This window comes from Stegodyphus dumicola, chromosome 7 (assembly GCF_044657685.1).
Source record: "Stegodyphus dumicola isolate Sdum_Otavi_A_Nest chromosome 7, ASM4465768v1".
Classification (NCBI taxonomy): domain Eukaryota; kingdom Metazoa; phylum Arthropoda; class Arachnida; order Araneae; family Eresidae; genus Stegodyphus; species Stegodyphus dumicola.
The window spans coordinates 203,265,172-203,285,888 of NC_140774.1; the positions used below are offsets into that span (position 1 = coordinate 203,265,172).

Genomic DNA, 20,717 nt, shown 5'->3' on the forward strand with positions numbered 1-20,717 from the left:
ACTTTCGTTGAAACCTAATACATAAATTAATTTTACTGTTATTAATTATTATATGCTGACTTAATTCATCACAACTCAGATTAAAAGTTTACGCTTAATTTGTGCCCTTCTGACTAAGAAAATTTATGACATTTCTGAAAACTTGGAAAAGTAGGTGTATAGTAATATCCAAGTTTGAAGTCATTATCTGCATTATAACACTAGTTGAATGCACCTTAATTCAAGTGTAATGTGAATACTGATATTTAAAGAAGTCAAATTTGATAGTACATCTTTACAGGGGCAGAAAATAACAAAATTTTAAAATGAGCTTTCGTTTCATATGAAAATAATTTCGTTTTGAATTAGCTGCAATCTCTTTTTTTTTTTTTTTTTTTTTTTCTGTACTTGTGATAGTATTGAGTTTAGCTTCTGATACTTTGCATGTATTTTCTATGATTTCTTCCTTAAATTTAAAAGTGAATTTCATGGTTAGAAAAGTAGTGATTATTATTAGTAGTGATTGTCTTTATTTTATTACTGTTATTGCTTGCATCAGGGAAAACTATTAGATTGGTTATTTATTTTAGACTCCTGTTTTAATTATTAAAAGTTTTAATTACTTCAGATGTATATTTTTTAACATGCATAACAACTATGCATACCTTAGGCTACATCTATGTAGTTGTGAGCAATATGTAGTTGTTCAGGGTCAACTCTGCTGCAGTAGGTGTGAAAGTTAAAGTTTTTCAACTCTTGAAATGCTAATGCATTCAGCATTGCTTGATCAGCAGAGCTGACATTGCAGGAGACATGTGTAGGAAAGCTTGTATGTAAAAAAGGGCAAAAAATATCTTGCATTATTTCAGGTCTTTATAATGTGTTTGTGTGGAAAATATACTAATATACTGATGTCTTTCAGTCTCAAGCTGAAAATCAGAACTTGCGGAAAACATTGATAGAGATGACGAATCCTGAAAATCAAATTATCATAGACCAGGAAACTTTTCTCTTAGTTCAGAACACCTTTGAGAAGTTGGAGAATTTTTTGCATGCCATGAAAGAACATGGGTATGTTGTGTTTTGTGTAATTTTTAATATAATCATTGAATTAACAGAAATTAATTATTAAGAGGAATTATGCATGCTTATACAGTGGACGCTCGTTAATTTGAATTCAAAAGTTCCCAGAAAAGAATTAAAATTATCTGGTGTTAAGAGAAAATATAACTATGAAAGTAAACTTTAATTAAAAATTATGAATTACACTTTTGGGAAAAACTGTAAAATGTATGTTTGGTATTGATATTATGCCCACATTTTTCAGCCAGCTTCTCAAATTGAAGTAAACATTTCAGTTTATTCTCACTTGAAGGTCTGAAGATTCTTTCAGAATTAAGACACAATAACACGCCGAATAAATACTAATTCAGAAGTCAAACAACAAAAGTTTGCGGTTTTGCAGCTGAAGATGATGGTTCGGTAAAACCTTCGAAACTAGTCCTGTGAAAATTTTGTAGGTATAACGCTGATTTTTGTTGTTTGACTTCTGAATTCACTTGCGGTTTTGCAGCTGAAGATGATGGTTCGGTAAAACCATCGAAACTAGTCCTGTGAAAATTTTGTAGGTATAACGCTGATTTTTGTTGTTTGACTTCTGAATTAGATTCTTTCAGAAGTTTTAGAGTCTATTATGGCTTGATCATTAGGACACAAAACAGTCTCTGCGAATTCGATAATGTCTCTCCTTGTTCATCTTCTCGTGTAGTTTTTATTATGTCATCATCGCTGAAAAGAAAAAAATATTTGCTATTAGTATCTTACAATAATTTGTTTTAAGCTGGATTTTATTGCTGGATAATTACTTGATCCATTGGTTGTAGCTTCCCAGTTATGTTTGGCGGAAAATATTCGACCTGTACGGAACTCAGTTTTGGAAGGTTATTGTGGCAGGTTACATTCTCCATGAATAAGTATGCTTTTGCCTTGAAAAGTGCTTACCTTTTAACCAGTTACTGAAGATGTCTCGTGTTATACGTGGTTTTATATTGAATATATAAACAACTGGCAGTGTTCGAATTCCTATAAAACACAGTGGATTCCTGGACTTTCAAATCAATAATAATTTAAACTAGGGGTTCTCAACTGGTGGTATGCAAAGAACCAAAGTATTTTTAACTATTAAAATCAAAAATTAAATATCCCAACATTTCATATTTTGTAACACTCGAAATGAATTTTTGATTAACAAACTCAACAATTGCAAAGTGAGGAATGGCAACACTGTATGAAAAAAAAGCATTTCAATCTCCAGCATGCAAGCGGAAATACTAAGGATATGCTCTGTTTAATATTTTGTGCTTCTGCTGTTGAATTGAATTTTATGGTTTAAATGTGAAGAACATGATATTTAATAAGTAATGGTGACACACAAAATGTTAAAAAAAGCCCCTTTGGGCGTAATGTAAAATCTGAAAGCTTTTGGAATATTTTTAAAAATATTTCTGTTCAGAAATTGAAAAATAATCATTGTAAATTGTAGTGGTGGTACTAAAGGTTTTCGATTTTTGGTTAGATGGTACGTATTAGTCAAAAGGTTGAGAACTGCTGATTTTAACTACCTTCCATATTAGCATAAACTAAAGCTTTAATCCTGTGTCTACTGCATTTACCTATTATGCAAGCATCCCTTTTAAAATGTTATGTTTTCTTTGACAAGCATTTATAAAAAAAGTTTAGTTTCGCAGCATTAAAAGTACTCAGTAGGTAAGTAGAGAAAAGCCCTGGCAGTTTCCAACCAAAATTAGTGCATACATCTTTGCTTACATCAGAGCTTTGGCCACATACAAGTTGATGAGAAATCTTATGCCTTGACTTAAATCGAGAAAGCTATCCATCACTGCATTTAAAATTCTTCAGCATCCATTCAACTTGCCAATTATCAGCCTTCATCTGGAGTAGGAGTCCATTTTTTGAAAAATTTCAAGATCTAGCCTCTTGGAACCATAGCAATACAGCTTTTTCTAGATCTTCTTGGGACACATTTCTCATGAGTTTCCTTCTTCTAGCAAATTTAGATTTTCCCCATGAATCTAAAATTGATTCCTTGTTTTTTCAAATAAGTTGACAAGGTATTTTTTTTTTTTTTAAATTCCACAGTCAGTTGCTAACTTTGTTTTACATTTGCCATTCTCTCCTTTCCTTACATTTTTTACCTTTGTCTCCAAAGTTAGTTTCCATGTGTGGACATTCTGAATTTTTGCATGTTCCCACCACACTGAGGAAAGAAAAATTAGAGCACATAAACTTGTTTGCACTGCAGGCATAACTACGCAGCTCTCTAGAATCTGTAGTTTTCCTGAAATTCTAAGAAAACTGATAACAAATGATTCTCCCCCTACCCATTCATAAAGAGTCTTGAATAAATCCATGGAAATAGGTTAGGGAGCTTTGCACATTAAGCACTGATAAGAGGTGGGCACTAACATAGCCACTAACGTTTAGTGACTAACAATAGCAAGACAATAGCCACTAACATTTAGTGACTAACAATAGCAAGATAGACAATAGCCACTAACATTTAGTGAAAATGCTATATGGTCTAGGAATGCAGACTATTGCTTCATCACACATAAAAGAAATACAGATTTTAACACACAAAATAATAAATACAGCATGTATTTTCTCCGTTAAAGGAGGAAAAAGAATTTTTTTGTCAAAATTTTAGTTCGATTTAACTAAAATAATAAAAAATTTTCGGAATTAATGAAATGTTTTTAACATCAGTTCCAGTACAAGTTTTGGGGAGCCTTTGGATTAGTTCGAATTAATTAACTGAAGGTTCGAATTAACGTACGTCTACTGTACTACACTGAATACAAATCAGAAGTCCACACAGTTAGGGACTTCTGATCATTATTGTTAAAATTCTTATGTAGGGAGTCTACGCTGTAGGGGCAAAATATACATGAACCAGGTTATTATTTTAGGTTCCTTCGGAAGTGCAGCGCAGTGGTCTGCTCCTTTAGGAAGGTGAAAAGTTTTGTCTTAATATCACCAGGTAAAATCGACTATGTTTCAGACCAAATTTTAATGAGTGCTTAAAATGGGACTCACTTTTTTGGGGCTTTTTTACCCGCCTCATATGGTTTTAAGAAAAATGGTATCAATCTCTAATTGTTTAAGCTAGCAGGAGTGGGTACATATTTTATTATTACTCTAATCCTAAATGTAAAAGTCAAAGCAAACACAATTTTAAAAACATGAAAATTATTATTTTATTTATTTCTAAATTGTTTATATACAATGTATCCCTCCAAATCGAAATGATTTCTATAAATGATTATTTCTTTTAAAAAAAACAATGTTTTTTTCTGCTCTGTCGCTAATATCAAGGCTTAAGTATAACTTAAGTATGATATAACTATATGAGTACAACAAGTATTTATCTAACTTTCATTTTATACATATTACATGTTATTACATTAAAAAAAATATTTATTGCTTCATGAACTACACTAATGGATTCTCTGACACAAGTAATAAATTTCAAATATGTTTTGAGGTTGAAGCACTGCCTATTTCATGTGTGGTTGATTATAGATATTTCTTCCACCAACCTCCATAATGCATTCCATGACTTCCTGCAGGTAAAAAAAATAATTGTTAAAATGTTTCGATATTCAACGCATTGCATGAAATATAAGCAGCTTGGACAAATTCTTCTGTGTTGATAGGTCAATGGTTTTGATGGTAGGCAAAACTGTTTTGTCTGGCTCATCATGTTTCCTACCCATAGCCGTTATAATGCCATACTTGGTTACAACCAAAAACGTCGTGGAAAAAACAAAGCAAGACGAAAATGTCATGGTACAAAACATCGTGGGAGAAAAGTAAGCAAAGAGAAAACATTGCAGTCGAAAATAAAATGGTTAAAAAACATTGTCATTGAAAATATCATGGTAAAAAATAAAGTACTTACAAATCATCGCATACATGCGTTTTCCAGGTTTTAAAAGTTGTAATTGCATTTTTGCATAATGATTTTAGAGCGCAAGGAAAGTGTGGGAAAGGGGGGGGGATGTTAAAGACACTTTAAGAATAAACGGAAACAAAACAAGATATAATTTTCACTAAAACAATAACAAATTAACAAACATGAAAGAAAATTTGTTAATTCACTAAGCAATTTTTATAGAGGTAACCTCGTGCAGTTAGTTAGCTTCCTTTTTCTAAACATTTTTTTAGACTGTGTTTTCCATGAAAAATTATTAGTAAGACTTTACAGAAAAAGATTATTTTATTAATAACCTTTGTTTAACTATGTAAATATAAATTTAAAATTCTGTTAAGTGTTATACAGTTGCATTAATTTTCTACTCATTTTCAATTTTTAAATGCTTAAATTTCCTTCTGAGTTCTTCAGCAAAAATTTATTAGTTCATTCAAAACTATGAAATATAGAAGTAAAAATTCCTTCTTCGACTTCCATATCATTATTTGAAAATACGCTTACAACTTTTAAGACCAGGAAAATGCATATGTGCTCTGATTGTAGGTACTTTATTTTTTTACCATGATATTTTCAGCAATGATGTTTTTAAACTATGGAGTTTTTTAACCGCTGTATTTTTTTAAACTTCGATTTTTTTCTCTTTGCTTTCTTTTCTTCGACAATGATATTTTGTACTACAGTGTTTTCGTTTTGCGTTGTTTTCTCCGCGACATTTTCAGCGGACACCCCTTGCTTAGTTCTTTCCTTTTTAAAGTTCTTAATAACTCCGGTATAATCGCATTTCTCTCTTCAGAACATCAATTGTGTTTCTTCTCCATGACTATAAAAAAGGATGAAAATAAATTTACATAAAGTATCAAAATTCTGTTTTATAAAAGAAGTAGGTAGCAAGAAGAGAAACACATCTGAAATAAATCACAAAAGTGAAGCAATGGCCTTTGTTAGGTGTAGATTTTTAGCATAGGAACTCTATCGATTTCAAAGGCAAAGTCCTTCTTCATCAGGAGCAAAGAAATCTGCAACTGAAAAACCAAGTTTCAAACATTTTTATACTTTAAGGAAATTGAGAGAGTAGAGCCATCTGTTGGTAGAAATTGAAAAATTTGGATCATAGAGATTTAAAATCATTAGGTAGGATTGGATTAAAATCATTAATATGGTAAATTTTCGTGTATGTCAAAAGCTTCAGGTTTTCAGACAATAAGATTCGTGTTCCTTAATGCGAATCGTAATGCTCTTTTGGTTTAGCTGATGTATCTCGAACCACACTGACAAGATATGCTATAAATTCTCCAAGAATTGGAAGTCGGAAATAGTATCTTTAAGAACTGAACGTGGGTTTTATTGATTGGCAAGAAAATGACTTGAAAATTGAACTTCTGGAGAATCCTTGCAATTTTGTATTTGACAGAAGGATGAAAGGGAAGCATGACTAGGCTATTAATGTTATTTCTAACAGCGAAATGTTTGCTTGGATGGGAAAAGAAAAACTTCTTAAGAGCTTTATCAGTGACCATGGGAGAAAATCCTCTGCCAATGGCAACTACTCTCAAAGAATTGAATTCATTATCAAGTACAGATTAGGAGGAACAAGCTTTGAGAGTACAAAAACATAATAGTAAAAAAGAAACCTTTTTTTTTTTTTCCCCCGTTGTTTAGTCGGGTGACATGACTTAGCATGGGGGGGCAAACAAACAGAAAAGGGTTTATGGTAAATGGTAGAGTTGAAATCAGATTCATTGCAGATTCTAAGAGTATCAAGGAAGGGAAGAGTATTGTTAGATTCAGATTCAGATGTGAACTGGATGGATGGATCAATCGAATTAATAATAGATAAAAACATGTGATAAGTCTTTGTTACCATCAAAAAGCACGAAAATGTCGTCAACATAGCAAATAGTTTCGTAAATAATTTGACTTCAAAATAGTGCTTGTAAATTATCAGGAAGTATAGGGCCGAAAGAATTACCCATAGCTAATCCTTCAATTGGGCAATAATATTTATTTTGGAAAACAAAGTGAGTTTTACTCAAAGAGACTTTAATAAGTGAAATTAACTCTTCGATTTCAGTATGTGAGAAATAGAATTCCCAAAGCCTAGTTTTGAGGCATTTAAGTGATCCTTCAATCGGAGCATTAGTAAACAAAGATTTAACATCAAACGAAACCACAATGGAATGCCGGAGAGAAATATCTAAGTGTATGAACGACTTCAAAAGTATTTTTTACAGTGTAAATATTATTAGAAAGTAAAGGAGAAAATACAGAAACTAAATCTTTGGCCAAAGGATAAGATGCTGTTCCTAAGTTGGAAACTACAGGTTGAAAAAGAATTCGAACTTTGGGGAGGGCATAAAACCTAGCACAGTTAGCAATAGGTGGAATAAGTGATTTCTTACACTGACTGGACGGTATACGAGACAATTTAACAGCTGTTTTAACTTTCATGATGCCAGAAGGTGAAGGATCTTTAGTGATCAAGCAATGCGGGCCTTTACTTATCAGTTTTGCGACTCCATCAATATATGTGTGTTTGTCCATAACAACGATCTGTCAAGCAATCTGGAAATTAAAATGTTGGGATTAGGATGAATTTCACATAAGGCCTTCCTTTCCTTTTGGTTAAGATTTAGAACAAATTTGAATTTGCATCCGGATCCCTAAAGATCCTTCAACTTTTGACCTTATGAAAGTTAAAACGGCTGTTAAATCGTCTCATATACCGTCCAATCAGTCTAAGAAATCACTCATTCCACTTATTGCTAATTGTGCTAGGTTTTAATGCCATCCCCAAAGTTCACAAAATCGGAATTTCTTTTCAACCTATAGTTTTGCAACTTAGGAATGGCATCTTATCCTTTGGCCAAATATTTAGTTTTTGTATTTTCTCCTTTATTTTCTAATAATATTTACACTGTAAAAACTTCTTTTAAAGTAGTTGATAATATTTCCCCACTGTGCTCCGTTATGGTTTTGTTCGATGTTAAATCTCTGTTTACTAATGTCCCAGCCGAAGAATCACTTAAATGCCTTGAAACTAGGTTTCGAGAATTGCATTTCTCGCATACTGAAATTGAAGAGTTAATTTCACTTACTAAAGTCTGTGAGTTTTCCACAATAAACGTTATCACCCAACTGAAGGATTAGCTATGGGTAATCCCCTCAGCTCTATACCTGCTGACATTTATAGGCACTATTCTGTCAAATTATTTGAGACACTATTTGCTACATTGATGACTTTTTGCGCTTTTTGATGCTTTTTAACGAAGAACACGTATCACATATTTTATCTATTGTTAATTCCATTGATCCATCCATCCAGTTCACATTTGAATCTGAATCTAACAATACTCTTCTCTTCCTTGATATTCTTATAATCTGCAATGACTCTGATTTCAATGCTAGTGTTTACCATAAACTCTTTTCTGTTTGCTTCCCATGAGACCCGACTAAAGAAAAAATGGCTATGTTTTTTAAGCTCTTAAAGTTTATTCCTCTGAATGTCTACTTGCTAATGAACTCAATTATTTAAGAACACTTGCCATTGGCAGAGGATTTTTCACCCATGGTCATTGATAAAGCTCTTAAAAATTTTTCCTCTTTCCATCCAAGAAAAACATTCCACAGTTAGAATAACATTAATAACCTAGTTGTGCTTACCTTTCATCCTTCTGTTGGTTACAAAATTGCAAGCATTCTCCAGAAGTTTAATTTTCTTGTGTGTCATTAAAATCCATGGTTCAGTTCTTAAAGATACTTTTTCTGACTTCAATTCTTGGGGAATTTATAGCATATCTTGTCAGTGTGGTTCGAGATATATCGGCCAAACCAAAAGAGCATTAAGGTTTTGCATTAAAGAACATGAATCTAATTGTCCGTAAAGCTGAAATTTACAAGTCTTCAATTGCTAATCGTAGTTGGAAATTTAATCACAGTATCGACTTTGGATCTGCAACAATTATCCAAAAAATTTACTTTGTTTAGTTAATGATTTTAATCTAATTCTACCTAATGATTTTAAATCTCTATTATCCTAATATTTTAATTTCCCCTAACAGATGGCACCACTTTCTCATCTCTCTGACTTCCTTCGGGTATAAATATGTTCATAACTTGGTTTTTCAATTGTAGATTTCTTTGCTTCTGATGAAAGGACTTTGTTCGCCCTCGAAATCGAGGAGTTTCCATGCTAAAAATTTACACCGAATAATTTACACTTTTATAGTAGGTAGCAAATTCAATACCATATTTCCTGCTTCTGTTTCCTTAATCTGATGCCAATTTATATGTCATGCAATCATTTCAATATAGAAGGAATATCATTTAAATTAAATAAAGAGATCGCAATATGTCTTCATTCTAATTATTTTGGTTATGTTGATGTAAGCAGATCTAAGAGCATTTATTGTACTATTTCTATGGCATTACAGTCAAAAGTCGTTAATTCGGACACCCATAATCCGGAATGATCTATAATCAGGACCTCAAAGCTACAAACTTTCTACGCATGCATCGTTTTTACGCATGCGCGTTTAATGTATAACGGATGGTATAAGCTAAGCTAAAAAATTATCTAATTGAGTTAATGTTGCAGATTACGTTGTTCCTTAATCTTCGAATTGGATCCGGCTTATTATTTTTTCAGACTGTTGGAGCAATTTTATAAAAGTAAGCTTGAACTTTCGATTATGTCAAATAGAATTTCCGATATATATTTACTAATATGTAAAGGATCTACAAAGCGAAAGTATGTTTCAGTCCATTAAACAAAAAGTGGAATTGCTGCAAAAAATGGATAAAGGAATATCCTTTGTTTATCTAACCATTCCAAAATCTGTTTATCAATTTCACGCTGCTCTGCAGCGAGGGGGGGGAATGCCGCGGCGCGCAATGAATTGGAAGTTGATATGTCAGCACTATCCTTATCTTCAGGGCAGATGTTTATATTTTATTCAGCTTATAATTCCTTACTAAATGTAGTATTTCATCTCGATGTACTCTCTCTTTGATATGATTTAAATCAAATTCCTCGTCATTATAATTCGCTTCCTACAGTGAAGAAAGTGACAGAGAGGTTATTGAAAACGAAAAAATTTCGATTGACAAATTGGTCGGTATTCTCAACACAGCAATTATAGGACTTGAACAGCGGAACTTTGTAACTAAACAAGAAATTATGTCTGTTTAATAAAATTAAAGAGAAAGTATTATCGCATAAAAAACGAAGCAACTGAAACAACTTACATTCAAAGAAATGTTTAATAAAGTAAACAAATAAATATTAAGCTCTTTTTTTTTCTTGTAAATTTTGATACCCTTTAGATCATAATTGTTCTTTGTTTCATAAATTACGGTTTCATATTTTTAATTTTATAATTTCTGCATGCCACACTAACTGGTGTACTAAGTGTATGACATGGCAATTTATGAAAGGCGATTAGGTTACATAGTTACCAGTTTGTTATATTTTTTATCATCAATCATATTTTCTAAACTAGTAAACTATTGTTATTGCAATTGTAGGTGCTGTTGCAACTGATATTGTAGGTGCTGTTGTATGTCGGCCAAAGACACTTTTAGGTTTGGACAGATAGCTGGATATTTCACGGACTGGCGGTTGAGAAACACTGGTCTAGAGCACATTAACTTGTCTGCACTGCAGGAATAACTGACACAGCTCTCTAGAATCTGTAGTAAAGACTGTTTTTTCTGAAATTCTAAGAAAATTTATAGCAAATAAACAAATGATTATAACATTCATGGAAACAAGTTAGGCCAGGGAGCTTTGTCCATTAAGCACAGAAGACACTGGCCACTGACATTTAGTGGAAATGCAATAGTCTAGAATGCAGGAGTGTGCCTCTTTACACAGAAAAGAAATACAGATGATTTTGACACACAAAATAATAGATACAGTATGTTATTTTCTGCATTAAACGAGGAAAAAGAATTCCCCCCCCTCAAATTCTTAGTTTGAATTAACTGAAGTGATAAAAATTTAGTTTGAATAAATAAGATTTTTTTACATTAATTCCAGTACAAGTTTTTGGGGGCCTTGGGATTTGTTCGAATTAGCGAGTGTCCACTGACTGAATTTTTGATTAATAATTAATAAAATTATCATGTTAAGTAGGGTATGCAGTATCTAGTAGTAGCTGGACATGTTGCATTTTTGTAAATTTAAAATTAAATTAGGAATTCTTTATTTATTTGCGGCTGAAAAGAAATATTGTGTATGCATTGTTTGTTCCAAAAGATAAAAGTATTAATACAAACTTTTTTTTTTTTTTTTTTTTTTTTTTACTTTTTTAGGCTTTGGGATTATGTTCAAATGTATGGTGTAGATGGAGCTGCTGATGTTGTTTTAGAAACAGATTCTGATTCGAGAAAATGTATGAAAGTAATAGAAAAGCCTTCTCAGTCTGCAAATAGCACTGATAACAGTAATCATTTTCAGAATAAGCATGCAAGCTCTTATAGATGTCAAAAGGCAAATTTGGCTCAAGGGCGAAATTCATTTGAAGACATTCAAAATGTGACTAACTCTCATGCTGATCAAAAGTTAATGGAAAAACCAGTTTCTCAAGCAAAAACAAGGTCTCAGTTTGCACATAAAGCAGCTGTGCAAAGACTGTACAAGGAAGCATTTGAACATTACAGTAATAAGTCATCTAGCTCTCAAGCATGCTGCACAAAGCCTTCTGTTCATAGAACTGATGGGCTGCCAGCTAGTGTACCCGGAAAAGCACAAAGATTACATTTGCATTTTGCAAAATTACCTGTTGATTCAAAAATCCCTGTGCCTCCTAAAGATTTTGTACCCACCCCACATGATAATAAATTTGAAGAGATATATGACATAAAGCATGCAGACCATGGTGTAGAAGATAAAAATGAAGTAATATCTGCTAAGCCTAATTATCCTGATTTTAATGAGTTGCATTTCTCTAGTAAACCTGATAAAATTCCAAAAACTGCATCATTAAAGGATAGAGATTCATCATTTTCATCATCATGGGCTAAACAAAGAAAACTGAAAAGGAAGCATATGAAAGAAATTATTGATTCTTCATCTTCTTCTTCCTCAGATCCCGATAATTCCAGTGCTAGATCAGAAGCAAAACTTTCAGTCAGACCAAAACAACATTCTACAATGAAACCTTGTAGACAATCTAAACAAGATTTGAAAGTCAAGAGCCAAACATCAAGTTCAGAGTCGGTGTCTGATAAATCTGCATCTACAGATCTTTCAGCTCATAATTACTCACATTCTTCATCATTTCCAGAAAGAGATGTATCAAAGCCAGAGTCCACTGCTTCTAAAACATTTGAAAATGAGAGTGGCTCTCACACAATCACCGATTTTCATGATCCTGCTGACGAAAAAGTCGAAGTGGTCATGTCATCAGTATCATCTGAAGAATCTTTATTTAAAAGCCCTTCAGATGATAAAGTTAGGTCAAATCTGAATCTTCAACATACAATGAATGTGTCATCAAAAAGCTCTCTGAAAAAGATGAGCATTAAGAAGTTCGAGAAAAAATCATCAAGCAGTTCATCTTCATCTAAGGAAGAAGCACCTAGAAGTTACTTTGAATCTGTTAGTGATGCATCTACCGATAAAGATGTCAAATCAATATCTGAAATGGAAGTTTCATTAGATTCATCAGCGAAAGTTAAGTCTAAGTACTCAGATGAGTTCACAAATATGCAGACCAAAGTATTCTCTGAGAGAATTCAGAAAGAAAATCTCTCAGAAATATCAGCAGGTGCCAAATATTCAAATGATAATTGCAAAAAAGTTTCTAATAAATCAGAAGAGACTGAAAAAAAAACTGCCAAGAAAATATCTGCCACTCGTACCAATACCGCTTCTAAGATGACTACTAATAAGAAACAAGATCCTGTAGACTCATCTGTACCATCTTTAAGTGATATAACTACAGTATCATCACACAGTTTAAATACAGATTCAGTTATGAAACAACTTTCTGAAGATGAAAAATCTCTTCCCTAAGATATGTATGCCCTTTGCGTATTGTAAATAAATTTTTTTGTTTTGTGTGTTTAATATTTTAATTAGACTGTTTATTCTCAACTTGTCTTTTTAACTTTTCCACTTTATGCAGTATTTATTTATGGTACTTTGCTGCAGATACAGCCTCAGATACACACACTGGCCAATGAATTAGAAACTTTTGAGATTTTTATTTGAATGCATGCTAGGGATGAAGTATGCAGATTTTTTTATGACGTGTGTTACATGTGGTTAGAATGTTAGTATAAATAAGGTGTAAGAGAGATTTTCACAATGAATGAAGTAAAATGGGAAAAACAACATCTTTCACCATTTGAAAAAGGGGCTTATTGTTGGTGCCCGTTTAGCAGGGGCCTTGATTTCGAAGGCAACAAATCTTACTGGGTTCTCAAAAGCAGTCATATCAAAACTTTTCAAAAGTTAGAATCAGAATTTTTATTTAGAAGACAAAATTGCGATTCGAGAACAGTTTTTCAAGAGAGTGATCGGCGGCATCTCTGACAAATTGTATGGCAGAACAGGGACTCTACTGTGCTTCAACTGGCACAGATCATCAACCAGAGTTGTTTTTTTTTTTCAACAGATTTTAGCTCAAACCATGCACAGAGGATTGCAGAGGATAGGAATTCATAGTCGGGTGCCTGTGAGAAAACCACTCATTTCTGCCCGACACAAGAATTCGTTTACAGTAGTGTCAAGAAAGAAGATACTAGACATCTGAGGATTGGAAACAGGTAATATGATCAGACGAATCATGTTACACCTTATTTTGCACTGATGGAAGATGTCGAATTTTGCAAGAACCCCACGGAGCCATGAATCCATCTTGTCTTACTCGCACTGTGTAAGGGTCTAGTGGGAGTATCAGGATATGGGGCATGTCCTGCTGGTATGGAAGTGGTGCCCTGGTGTTCCTCAAGGGTAAACCAACAGCCATGAGATACCTAAATATACTGGCAAATCAAGCACACCATACAATGTTGCATTTTTACTCTGATGGTGACGGATACTTCATGGCCGACAATGCAACTATACATTGTGCCAGAAATGTTCAAAATTGGTTCGTTGAACATCAGTCTGACTTCCAACACCTTTCACCACCGCATAGAGTCTGTAGTTAGACTTTTCAGCTCCCGGGGACAACTGATGATCTCCCGCCCATCTTGTTTGCTAATAATGGAAAACATTTCATTCAAAAAATGTGTAACATTAGTTCATTGACCTTCGGATGCTGTGTCCAGGGACAGATGTTCCCCCTTGCCCCCCCCTAGCTACTCCCCAGCCATCGGATAACACGTTGATTGCAATGGCGGTCCCTGGGGACAGGCACTGGAATTTTCGTTTGGCTGGCATCGGCCTGCAGGACCGACAGTATTAAAGTTAAAAAATAAATATAGTCTAAATGAAATGTGATCAAATTTAGTTTTAATGAAATGTATTGAAACATTCTAAACAAAAATACGGCTTAGCTCGCTACCGGCTGAACGGAAAAGACAGCAAATTCAACGCCACGCTCAACGTGTTAACCCGAATCTTAACCCCATAGAAAATGTACGAGATATGGTGAAAAGATGCACCCGACAGCACTCTCCTCTTCCATCTAATTTACAAGATTTTAAAAAAAGGCATAGACAATGCATGGTAAATGCACTTCAGAAGCATGTAGACTCGATGCCCAAATGAATCAGAGCAGTTACCCGTGCAAAAGGTGGTCCAATAAATTATTGATCTTGGGTTTCTAATTCATTGGCCAGTGTGTATGTATTATATATGGTTTTCACATATGGAATTACCCTGCATTTTGAAAAGAGTGGGGAAAATTTGCATATAACTTTGTGTCACATTTTTAGCTGTATATGTTAGGAAACATAATTAAATGGTATAATCAACAATACTTCGAGTAGATGTGCTTCCTTTTAATATCAAAGTTAAGAACTGATAAACTAACTTTTGAGGAGGATATTTATTTATTTTTAGTATGATAATAAATTAAATTAAACTTGAATGAAAATAAGGAACCATGAAACTTCAAGTGTCCTTAAATCAGAACTTTGCTGTATATACATTTTGTTATTAATTCCATCTTTTCCCATTGAATTAAAAAACTATTTAGGCAAAGGAGTAAAACAGAACACTGTTTTATAACCGAGTACTTGTTTCAAATAATTTTTTATATTAGTGGATCTCCGCCCCTCATTTTTCTGCCCGTGTTTCTTGAACATAAAATTTAGTTGCTTTATTTTGAAAATTTTTAAAATAAATAAATTAACAGCATTTGCTCACTCGATACTATTTCTTTTTAAGAAAATATCTGTGGGAAATTTTATTCGGAATCAAAGTGCTTTATAATCTAACAAAGTTTCATCTGTCTCAAAATTGTCATGACATTACATAGAAATAAAATGAGGAAAATTTTATTTATACTGAATTTTTTCCCACTTAGAGAAGGGGAAAGTTGTGTTGTCATGCAAGAATTTACACATTCAGATGTGTTTATCACTTTACATTCTAAAAGTGTTTAAGAAAGCTACCTTAGTTTAATGAAATCATATAATGATAGGAATGTTTAAACTGTGAATTACAATACAAGCAAAATGATAGAAAAATATTAAAGATTTATTAATAGGGGACAAAACACAGTTTCCAGAAAATGATGAAAAGAAATTTTATATCACCCTGCATTTTTATTATTAAACGGATATTATTATTAATTCGGATAGCGTACTTTAATAAGTAAAACTATTAGTTACTTATTAAAGTACGCTATCCAAATTTCTAATGAAGAGTGAAATAATATTACATGCTGAAGTTGCAGCTATTTCTGTTCTGGCATCTGCATCTTTTTCTGATATAAGATATTTATTTGGAATATACTAGTGTGCAAAAATTAAGGATGAGACGGTGTTTTCAATATAACTTTATACAAAAGCTTTCCAAATCAACACATTTAATACCGTAAGATCCCCAATACGTAAGGACATGAGTAATGTGAGCAACACTTACTAAAAGAGAACTCATAGGAATAAAAAGACGTTTTATTGAAAAAGTAGCATGGAGCGCAATGTGATTGAGGGCCGAAACATCCCTGTCATGGGTGTCTAGCAAGAAACATCCGCTCTTTAATAGGGGATATGATCTCCCCTGACTGCTAGGCAGGTTTCACAGCGTCTGCCCATGCTGAAAATGAGGGTGTCAATGAGTTGTTGAGGCATTGCTGCCCATTCGTCTTGCAGCACCAATCGAAGCTCCGGAATCGTTACTGGTGGTAAGGTACGAGCTGCCAAGCGTCTGCCTAGAAAATCCCATACATGCTCGATGGGATTGAGATCCGGAGATCGTGCCGGCCAATCCATACGTTCAATATCCTCACTCTCTAAGAGCTGTTTGGCAGCTACTGTGCGATGACATGGTGCATTGTCCTCCATGAAAAGGAACTGCGGACCCATAGCGCCTCTAAAAAGATGCACATATGGAAGAAGAATCTCGTTACAATAACGGGTCCCTTTGATTGAACCTGCGTCGAAGATGTGAAGGTCTATACGACTACCAAGCATGATGCCTCCCCAAACGAGAATATCGCCACCTCCATACCTGTCCCTTTCAATGATGTTCGAGGGATGATTGTGGCTTCCCCGCTCTCTGCAGATGAGTATGCGATGAGAATCGCTACTCAGACTGAATCTGCTCTCATCTGTAAAGAGTATTCGTCCCCATTCATTGTCTCTCCAATTTCAGTGTTCCCGGCACCACATAGAATGCCTTCTCCGATGGGCAGGCGTTAGAGGTACACACCGTACAGGGCGTCGTGCAAACAGAACACCACCGTGCAGTCTTCTGGCCACGGTAAAACGCGATATCGATCGTCCAGCCGCCTGTTTCGTGTGTCTAGCGATTTCTCCCGCTGTCTGCCGCCTGTTTCTTCTGGCCTGTAAGGCAATATACTGGTCATCTGCGGGTGTGGTTCCTCGTGGACGACCACTACTAAACCCCCGGATAGCTGTTCCTGTAGTTTGAAATTGTCTCCAAAGTTGTGAAACGATGCTGTGAGCAATTCCGAACTCTGCAGCCACACTTGTCACACTGTGGCCTTCCTCCAACTTCCCAATGATTCGACCTCGGGTGAAAGCATCCAGATGTCACCTAACAGATTGATTATTCGCCATTTCTCGCTGAGGCAGCAACTCGGTGTGATTTTAACTGCTATACGGCGTGCAATCTCTTTGCCAGAAATACTGATCTTACACCGACAACATGCTTTATACTACTCAGACACTCCCCCATTACGTCTACCTGCATATCTGCGCATGTGCTACCGTACATCACCTTACTTAATCTCCTGATTGGTCTTTCTGTCCGCTCTGCCTCTTCGTTCAGCTGATATGCTAATTTTTTGACTTCGTCCTTAATTTTTGCACACCAGTGTAGATTTTAAGTTTTACTTTTAGAAGTTACTTCTTTTTGGAACAGATTTCAAGTTACTTTAGTTATTTGTAAATCTTGCTTAGATTCTTGCAATTTGCAATTAGAAAATGTGAATACAGGTTCAAAGAACCAACGAGAACCGATACTCGGTGGAGTCTAATCAGGAAACTCAAAAGTGCTGATAGAAATTAAAAATATCAATGAACTCGGAAAAAATAATGCTGACCATCTTAACAATTCTTAGCAATACAGAATGGGAGAGAATTTTCAGAATTGTTATTAAAACAAGAAATCAATTTATGTTTAGAATGAATGATGACACACTAAAAAAAAATGTTTATATATATATATATATATATATACAGTACAAAGTCTGTAATCTGGACTCGTCGGGACTTCGGCGATTCCGGATTATAGATCATCAATTTAAATCTGGTAAGATGGCATGCAAAAATTATACAATTAAAAATATGAAAACGTAATTTATGAAATAAAGAGCAATTATGATCTAAAGGGTATCAAAATTTACAAAAAAAAAAAGCTTAATATTTATTTGTTTACTCTATTAAAACTTTCTTTCAATGTAAGTTGTTTAAGTTGCTTTGTTTTTTGTGCTAATACTTTATCTTTAATTCTATAAACAGACATAATTTTTTGTTCAGTTACGAAGGTCCACTGTTCAAGTCCTGTAATTGCTGTGTCGAGAATACCGACTAACTTGTCAATCGAAATTCTTTCAATAACCTCTCTGTCACTTTCTTCACTATCGGAAGCGGTATTTTTTGGATCTAGAACCATATAAGTTGCTTTGTTTTTTGTGCTGATACTTTCTCTTTAATTTTATAAACAGACATAGTTTCTTGTTCAGTTACAAAGGTCCACTGTTCAAGTCCTGTAATTGCTGTGTCAAGAATATCGACTAACTTGTCAATGGAAATTTTTTCAATAACCTCTCTGTCACTTTCTTCACTATCGGAAGTGGTATTTTTTGGATCTAGAACCATATAAGTTGCTTTGTTTTTTGTGCTGATACTTTCTCTTTAATTTTATAAACAGACATAGTTTCTTGTTCAGTTACAAAGGTCCACTGTTCAAGTCCTGTAATTGCTGTGTCGAGAATATCGACTAACTTGTCAATTGAAATTTTTTCAATAACCTCTCTGTCACTTTCTTCACTATTGGAAGCGGTATTTTTTGGATCTAGAACCATACTATAGATTTCACCATCCGTTAATTGATTGATGATTGGGGCATTGTCATCATAATGAAAAACTTCTGTTATATCATCTTCATTTATTACCGCTTCTCCACATTTCTTTACAAAATCCAATAATTGGAAAATTTCACCTTTAGTTCGCGATGTTCGAAAACCTTCAAATTCGCATCTTCATCTTCCTCACCATGAAATATGGTAGCTGGCCATAAATTATGCCAAGCATTTTTTAACGTATCTGGAGACATATCTTCCCATGATCTTGCGATGGATGCTCCACACATCAGATTTTATGCTAAAAAATTTCAAAAAGTCTTGCCATTGTGCAAGAAATTTAACATAGATTTTTAAAATGCTACTTTATATTTGCATTTCAGCGTGTGCACTATTCCCATATCCATCCCATTCCTTAATTATAAAATTCTTTAATAGTATACAAAAAATAATAAGCCAGATCCAATTAGAAGATTAAGGAACAGCGCAATCTGCAACATTAACTGAAATGTCTTAGAATCAGTAAAGATAATTTTAGCCTAGCTATACATCTGTTATACATTAAACGCACATGCGTAAAGCATACAAAAAAAAAGTTTGTGGCTTTGAGGTCTGGATTATAGATCATTCCAGATATTGGACGTCCGGATTATGGACTTTGTACTTTATTAACAAAATACAGGCCTACATGCCAATTACTCTGAGCAAAATAAGAATGGTTTTTCCCCCTTAAAGAAAACAAAATTTGCTACCATTATTAACAATTGTACGAAAATGGATTGAATTATATTTTTTTTTAATAAAACCAAACAAATAACAGATATTTTTAAATAAGCAATTATTTGTTTACTAACTGCAATTAAACTTAGTTATTGCACTTTCAGATAGTATTTCTAGTTTGCAGTCCCCCCCCAAAACTATGCTTTTGTGCATTTTTATTGTTTAAAAACCTTTTGTCGCTAAAAAAATTCTGCTATTGTTTTAAAAATTAGCACATCTACATTTCGCATTTGTAAAAGCCGCATCACATTTAGAAGGAATGATTTTTCGAAAAATTGTGTTCGATGAGATGTTAAAAGAAACTGGTAGTAGCTTAAATGTAACATGGTTTTAAGATTATCATTGGCTATTAACATTTTATATGGGTGTGTTTACCGTATATTATAAATCTTCTTTTCGGTGAATGATCTTGGGTTTCCCACAACACATTAGAGCTAAGTAAAGGATTTTAATTGACAAATATACTATATAAAACTATAATCTGACTATAAAATAAGCCAAGATCATGCCAATAAGTTTGAGTATTATTTCTAGCCCTTATCTTAATGATCTAAACTCCCACTGGGATTAGAGTACAGGACCTTTTGTGGATGGGCTGTTGGTAACTACATCCTCTAGTGACGAAATCCAGAGTCGTTTTAAAAGTACACTGCGAAAAAAAAGGGTCCGTTCTATATCTCCCGTTCTACTAGGGCAATTGACGAAATTCATCGTGTTTTTCGTGTCTCAAAAGTGCAACTTAGGATATGTATTAGATTTATATATATAGCTTTGTTCTAATATAGATATTTTAACACAAAATTGGACTTTTTCTGAAATGACATGCCCATTTTTTCTGTATTTCAGTTCTACGAATCAAATTTTGTAGAAATCGGACAAATAGTTTTTAAAAAGTTACCTCTCTAAATTTTAGCTCCTCAATTTTAATTGAATTAATCTCTCTTTTTTGTTTAACTTATTTGATTCTTCCTTTCACATTTCGAAATTTAGGTTCATTCCAAATAAAATTCGTCCATTTTTTATAATTTAGTTTTAAAATTTGTATTTTTAAATAATTTTTATAAATTTTTCAAAACAAAATTTTGAATTTTAACCTATAAAATTTTTAGTCTTCTTAGTCTAATTTCTAAGCATACCTGCAAAAAATTAGATTTTTTTAATTCAAAATTTCCAAAGATGTACGGGAATTATGACTATTGGCACGCTTTGAAATTGAACACATTTAAGCGATAATAACGCCAAATGTGATTTACGCACTTTGTTAAAATTATTTGAAA

The 20,717-nt window shown here is 33.6% G+C and overlaps 1 protein-coding gene and 1 long non-coding RNA gene across 18 annotated transcripts in view; one reads left to right on the top strand and one right to left on the bottom strand.

Moving 5' to 3' along the window:
- Positions 1 to 13,064, top strand: part of LOC118198986 (uncharacterized) — an 86,311-nt gene extending 73,247 nt beyond the window's left edge. Inside the window, exons 12-13 of the mRNA XM_085821255.1 lie at positions 902 to 1,050; positions 11,306 to 13,064. Coding sequence (XP_085677381.1) covers positions 902 to 1,050; positions 11,306 to 13,010 — 1,854 coding nt within the window. The 3' untranslated portion in view covers positions 13,011 to 13,064. The remainder of the gene's footprint in view (positions 1 to 901; positions 1,051 to 11,305) is intronic.
- LOC146996609 (uncharacterized) overlaps positions 1,207 to 20,717 on the bottom strand; it is a 135,763-nt gene continuing 116,252 nt past the window's right edge. For 8 of the 17 annotated variants that reach the window (XR_015042325.1, XR_015042320.1, XR_015042323.1 and 5 more), the window contains one exon: positions 4,245 to 4,622. This is a non-coding gene — a long non-coding RNA (uncharacterized LOC146996609). Of the gene's footprint in view, positions 1,768 to 4,244; positions 5,814 to 20,717 lie in introns of those variants that run through there. The other 9 variants (XR_015042321.1, XR_015042332.1, XR_015042317.1 and 6 more) reach the window with 2 other exon arrangements.